The sequence below is a fragment of the Xyrauchen texanus genome, chromosome 2, assembly GCF_025860055.1.
Source record: "Xyrauchen texanus isolate HMW12.3.18 chromosome 2, RBS_HiC_50CHRs, whole genome shotgun sequence".
Taxonomy (NCBI): Eukaryota; Metazoa; Chordata; class Actinopteri; order Cypriniformes; family Catostomidae; genus Xyrauchen; species Xyrauchen texanus.
In genome coordinates this window covers 28,375,661-28,382,723 of record NC_068277.1, presented here as the reverse complement: position 1 = coordinate 28,382,723, position 7,063 = coordinate 28,375,661, and the positions used below count along the sequence as shown (strand labels likewise).

The following is a 7,063-nucleotide window of genomic DNA, read 5'->3' as shown; positions in this document are numbered from 1 at the left end:
TTTATTTTTTAACAGTACAGCATCATTATATTTGTAATACCATCTCCATGGGCTGTGCCGGCTGTGCCAGCTGTGCCAGTGTTATTGAGATTGAGAGAATGTGACCTGCTCTGAGCTTTAGTGTGAAACTGGATCTAGAGCAAGGTACACTAAAAAGATGGACTTGGGAGAGGTACAATAACATATTTATCTCTCAAAACAGTGATTAATCAAAATGCCATTAAATAAGATGAAAGATTAGGATGTCTAAGAAAGCAGAAAAATCAATCATTGCCTCAGGAACACATTCTGTTTTCATAGGGACAAGTCTATAAAAAGGCATTTCAAGAAAATATACACAATCCTTCCATTCGCCTCATTGCTAAAAACAAATGGTCCATTCTCTTGGGGCAAGATTTCACACTTGTAGTAGATGAAAACCACTTGCAGATGACTCCATGAGTGGTTTATTAATCTGAGTTGATGGGTATGAGGGTGCGTGGCAAGCAAAAATGACAGCCAAAAAGAACAACTTAAAGGCACTGGCTGCAGAATGAATACTTGATTCCAACTCAGGCATGTCTATGTACTCACGACTAACTCTTCAAGTCCAGACACTGATCAGTACAGGAATCCAGTGTTTAATTGGTAACAGTCACTTTTCCTCTTTAAGCAAGGTAGTCTTAATCAATACCAGTAAAGAGGAGATTCTTTCTGGACAAGTATGACATATTTATCATAGGACGTCTGGGTAAGGCACTCTGGAGTTCGTCACACACAGTGTCTAAACACTAACCTGCCAGATGTGTGAGAATCTTTTTTTTTCTGTTTGAGGCAGCAGTCCCCATCAACAGGCAGAAGCAATTACTAGAGGTTATCACAGGTCATCAACTGCAGAGAAGCACAGATTTAAATTTCCTCTTGTCCCTAAATCACATGTAAAGAAAACAAAACACTGTTTGTAACCTGAGAGCATAGGAGAGAGTATACATGTTAAGAATATATGGTTAGTAGTGAGCGTTAAGTGTATTTGTCTCTTATCTGAGTTTATAGTTTTGAAAATTGTATTCACCATAAGTCACGTCTGTCTATCTGTTGCCATCCCAGCATGCATTACCACTCTATGCAGTAACACGATCTAAATGCAATCCAGATGAACCACCAATTGGTCTAATTCCTTCAAGCCTCGATATTTCACATAACATATATTAATCATCTGAGGCATGTCACAGATTTCTGCACTGATAACATCCCTCTCTTCAAACGATGGCTCACTGATTGTTCCAATCAAACCATTGGGGCGGTTAACAAAACAATGCCGCAAAAAACGGAGGGGGGAGAAATACTTTTTCCAAGATGTTGCTCTCAAGTGACACAACATTAAGTGCTTCCACCTTTAGTTTATGAAACTGTGGTTTCTGATATCCGATGGTTACAATTCAAAGAGCCAATCAAAAGCTACAGAGGTTAATTCAGAGGTTTTTGTTTCGAATAAACACTAAGAAAGGTCATACAAATATATTCTATTACATTATCAGTTCTACAACAGTTCTACATGTTCCACCCACCCAAAAGAATGGCTTAAAAGAGCATGAAATGTAATTATTCAAGACAATAGGTGTGGTGATTTCCAAGTTTTGAATCTCAAACTGTCAAGGTAGAGTTTTTCCCCCCCACCTGCATGCTGAGATAATCTGTTACTTTAAGATTGTAACACTTCCATAAGCAAAAAAAAAACAAGAAAATAGTTGAGTTGTCTAAACACAATCACTCAACCTAACTGAACCTGCCGTTATTTAACTTAATGGACAGAATCTGCATTTACTCTCTGTCTGAAAACATTGTCAGTGATGTTCATGAAGAGCCCTTCTCTTGTCCTCAGGCTGAAAGCCTCTCTCCAGGGTCCTGAAGCATGGGCTCTGGGCCTAGAGCTGGTCCAAGGCAAGAGGCCAAACATATCAACAAGCCAGTGCCCTCCCTGTAGGGCCCCACGATCAGTCCTCCTCTGAAGAAAGCTGGGCTCCATCCTCATGTACCTCTCTGTAGGCTGCCAGTGGGCCATCTTCTGGGTTGTAACTCTCCATCCTCATACTTATACCATTTGCCAACTTCTGGGCAGCTGGTTTGGCCTGCAACTCCTGAAATAAACAGCATACACAATTACATAAATGTGCTGCTTCCTGAATAATGAATGAGACGGGAACACCCACACACAAAGTGGCAAACATGTATAGGATTTATACTATCTGGAGAATTAGTTATGGGAGTATTGCAGTAGCCCTTCCTCTCAACATGTACTGGTATGCCATGTATCAATAGAAAGTTGCAGTTCTTGCATGTTTTGAAGAGCTTTTTTGCAGACTGATAGCACTGTGAAATTAGCGAAAGGAGGATTTAAGTTCAGCAGCTGAAATCAGTCTCTGCTTAGCGCAATTCAAATCACTGTTCTCAGTGGCCAAAGTTGAAAGTGTTGTTGAACATATAGGCATGTGTGAGTTTCATTTTCTGGGTAAAATGTCCACAGAGTGGTGCCAAAAGAGAGTTGTATTTTCAGTTGTAAATGATGTAATACGGTCTACAGAAATGCATATTTGATTAACTCTGCCCCCTAATGCAAACACCAACCCTAAATGTGCTATCAGTAGTGCTAGAGGGAAAGTAAACCTATCAAATTAATAAATGTCTGATGGGGTAAGGCGCTTGTCAGAAATTATTCAGCCAACAGAATGAGGTTGACTTCATGAGGTTGAACATTCGGAAACAACATGTAGATTTCTATTTTTCTATTTTCCTGTTTGGAGGATTCGTTTAGCAAGCTGTGAACGCACCGAGAATAACTTTTTTGGTATGCTAAGGAGTCAACTGAGGCATGTAAACAAAGAATCACAGTTCTCTTTGTTGTTACATGCTATTGTGTTACAAAATTAATAGACCAGTGTGCTAGTTATTTACTATGTGTGATATCATACAATATATATATATATATATATATCTGCCTATCAGCCATCCAGCTCTCTAGATATCGGGATTGGTCATTAAAAAAACAAATATATTGGTGGATCACTAATCATCACTTTGATTATTCAGATCTCAAAGCGATAATTATATTGAGCAAGACATTTTCAACCTACCTGGTACTTTCTGGTCTGCTCTTGCACAAGGGCAGCTGACTCCTCTAATGACAGCAGCTGGGCAGCACTATGGTGCAGTGATATTATCCAGGTGTTTTCTGTCTCGCTCTCTTCTGGCCTCTGCAGTAAGTGGTGAGGTGCTGCCACAGCCCTGACTAGCTGATGAAGACTCTGATTTAACTGTTAACCTGACAGACAAGAAAATACAATGTTGCAATTTATTATAAAAACTAAACTATTTAAGTCCAACCAAATTTCTGAAGCTGTTACATTTTAGAAAACAAATGACATGGGGCAAGTAAACCCGAGACCATAGGTGAAGAGTTCTACCATATTCATCTTCTTGTAGATCAGTAAACTTATTCAGAGTTAACAACAGTCTAATAAAAGGTCTAATAGTCTCCTTACAGCTGGCTTCTTTTATGTCATGGGATGTTATAATCATGTCCGAGTTTGAGTCGAAATGCTTATCTATGCTTCGATTGGCAAGGGCTTGCAGATATTTAGCCTGAAATTATGCCTGGACAGAGATTAAATTTGCTTGTTTTCTTTCCTCCTCCTCCAGATGTCCAGGAGAAAGATCTTCTTTCCCTTATCTGGGAGGCTCTGAATAAATCTCATGAACAGATAACACAAATACAAACAATGAACAATGTAAAAAATATAGATAGATATAGTATATTACAAATTTGGGGAACTTTTTGCCTGGAAATGGAATCATTAATTGTCCTAAATGTACAATAGCTGATACATAATGTACAGTGTCACTGACAGAAAGCACTGATCTTTACTAAAGTTAAATCTATGCGACATTTAATCCAAATAATTTTACTAGTAGTATTACAACTAGTAGTAAGTGCTCACCATATAGGCAGGTTACAAAGGGCACCAGTGAATCTGGAATGATCCATAATATTTAATATTGAAAGTCATCTAACCGGTAAATTGAACGCTTACTTTGTTTGTATCTTGGATAATAAAAGGGGATAAAAAACAATCGCTTATTTATTAGAAAGCAACTTTTCTTGTTGTGAGAATATTTCAGAGAGCTCATCTTTTCTATTGCTGTTTAGATCATCCACTTGCCCAGTGCCATTCCCTCTGCCGACATGATCAAAGGAGCGAAGAATAAACAATCAGTAAAAATGTCACACTGGCACTTTCACTCTGCGCCACATGACTGAAAACTGATGCTAGGAATCCACTTGTATCACAATGTGTCGAAATAAGTGACGACAATGAAGCCATGTCAATAATGTCACATTTATATATATATAGGCCTATATATATATATATATATATATATATATATATATATATATATATATATATACACACACATTTGGTCTGTAATGATAATTACAATACACTTGACTTGACTATTTCACAGTTTCACAGGATTCACTTTTATTTTGAAAACAAATGGTCAAGTAAGAGCCTCTGTACACGTGACTTTACCAGAGCCCATCTACCAAGAATATCCAACGAGAATACTGGCAAGGAGACCAGAGGCCGTTTTTAAAAAACTGCTTTTGTGAGGAAAAAGCTTATCGCATAATGAACTGACCAACTTTCTGCTAATTTATAAATTGTTTTATACTAAATATCCTTTTGAATTGAACTATGTGTGGCGTTTACTATGATAAAATCGCTGTTTTATAATAGAAGACATGGACAATTTTGCGACAGGCCGTTGTCATTTTACGATCCTCCCCATTCATTTGTATGGTATCCGCAAATGGTGACTTACTGTCGTAACACGGTAGTTGACCGTTAGGCTTTCTTTCTATCTACTATGGTAAAACGCGGAGGACCTAGCAGAAGGTAATGATAAATGAGTGTCTTGTGTTAAATTAGTTAGTCACTGAGTCAACGATCAAAATACCATTTCAATCCTTTCAAATTTGTATGTCTACTGACCTAGAAGTGAATTTAGTTGAGGTTTTAAGCATTATAAGAACAAAGCAAATTTGTCATTCCCCTACAGTTTGTGAGCTGCTGAGAGTGACTTTGATCAAAAGACAACAATAGTCTTATAATAATTATGATTCCCTCTCGAGAGGTCTCTCCTATTGCGTAAGTAGCTTACGCTATGGGAAAACTCCGTTTCTCGAGAAATATTGAAGTCTTTATGTAAAACGCATTGCAGCTGCACAGCAGACAGCAATGAGCGAGGCAGCTCGGTCATTGGCTGTGCTGCGGCAACCAGGGTTGCCAGATGCCAGCAAGGTTTTCCTGCCCAAAACCTCGTCAAAAACCGCGAGAATGCACAAAAAACCGGCCAAATTTGTAATTGCTTGTTTCTCGCTATGGTTTCTCATTTAAACACATGATAATCATTAACGAGTTTTAAAATTACCCATTGGTCCGTGTACTTTGCGTCCATTCGTTTTTCCTTTTTTAACCTGTAATCAAAAATTAACGGTTGTTGTATTTTTAAAACGCAAAGTTGAACACCAAAATTTGAATTTGACCTGCAAATGCTGCAGTTAAAATATATATATATATATATATATATATATATATATATATATATATATATATATATATATATATATATATATATATATATGTATAATAAATAAAATAAATATATAATAAATATTGATTTTTATATAATAAATAAAAAATAAATCTTGACGTATTGTTTATGACTTTTTGCCCCTTTATTAAACATTTAAAATATACACAAATTAATATGGAAAATGTCGATTTTACTGGTATTCTAAGGCCAAACCAGGAAATTATATTTTTCCCGCAGTGCTGAATGAGAAGAGCCATGTCTCTGGAACAATAGCGTGCCGAAGTTATGACGTCACTTTGTAGGCCAAAACGGAAGTTAGCGGCGCATGGGTTCCCTCGATCGAAAAGCTATGCATTTTCCCCATAGACTTTTGGAAAATCGCAAAAAATAAGATCTGTGTTCAACAAAGAGTTGTGACCCTTACACGTTTTGTCTATCAAGATAATATTTACAAGTTAATCCAAAATGTATACATTTTGAAGCCTAAATAAAGCCGTCAGATATAAAATGCTAACGGTAGGCTATAAACGGACTGCAGCACACCATGGTCGCGGATCAACGTCATCATCAAGCTTCCTCAAACTTTATTGAAAAAACACGCTCGCTCATTATGATCTGCGCTGTGTATGAACACTTATCCACTTTTTCATGAGAAATATTGCCCATTCGTTTTTTCCAAAAATGTTAGAAACTAATTTTGTTTATGCGTGCCTCTCTGAGATTTTTTTTTTAATCTTTTGTTAATGTTTTATTTATTCGTTTATTATTTTGTTAGTTTATATAAACCTTAATATTATTTTCTTTGTGATTAAGATTATTATGCCTTGATCATTGTGCCCCAAATAAACTTTAAAGATTATCTTTCACTGTATTATGTTTGATTGTATGTTTGCATACCATTTGCTAATTCGCCAGAAAAAAAAACCGCGATTTTACCATCTCATAAGCACTAACGTTAGCTATGGCCGTATCAATTTCCAATCTTATGTCCTTTTTCTTAGACGATACAAAAACCATAGATCGAGGAGAGAACCACTATAAATCACCGAATCCTGTGTACAAAAATATTTGGAAAAACTACAATTTGAAAAGACTAAATATATAACGTTATGTATTAACTGAAAGGTAAACTTCTAAGAACGTGAGGCTGTTTGTCATGATGACGTCTAAAGTCCCCGCCAAAGGATGTAGTCCCTTTTAGCAACTTGTTAGCAATCACCGTTTTTAAGACACAATAAAGTTTAAAAAAACACAAGCAGGTTATAACTGGTGTGTTTTATTTCATAGATCAAAACGTGAAAATATTTAGAGGCTTTGTTAACCACAGACCTTATTTCAGGCGATTCAGCAAAAACCCATTCAAAAAACCCACAGACTTTAGGGCGAGGGAACCGGAAGTGCTAAAATGCTAACTCACTTCCGCGCTTTG

The 7,063-nt window shown here is 36.8% G+C and overlaps 1 protein-coding gene across 1 annotated transcript; it reads right to left on the bottom strand.

The window, feature by feature from the left end:
• Window positions 1–1,973: 1,973 nt before the first annotated feature.
• polr2m (RNA polymerase II subunit M) lies at window positions 1,974–4,085 on the bottom strand. Its single transcript, XM_052141366.1, is given in 4 exon segments — window positions 1,974–2,117; window positions 3,111–3,186; window positions 3,188–3,298; window positions 3,975–4,085. Coding segments are annotated over 4 exon segments (378 nt in total). The 5' UTR covers window positions 4,022–4,085.
• Between the last annotated feature and the right edge of the window lie 2,978 nt (window positions 4,086–7,063).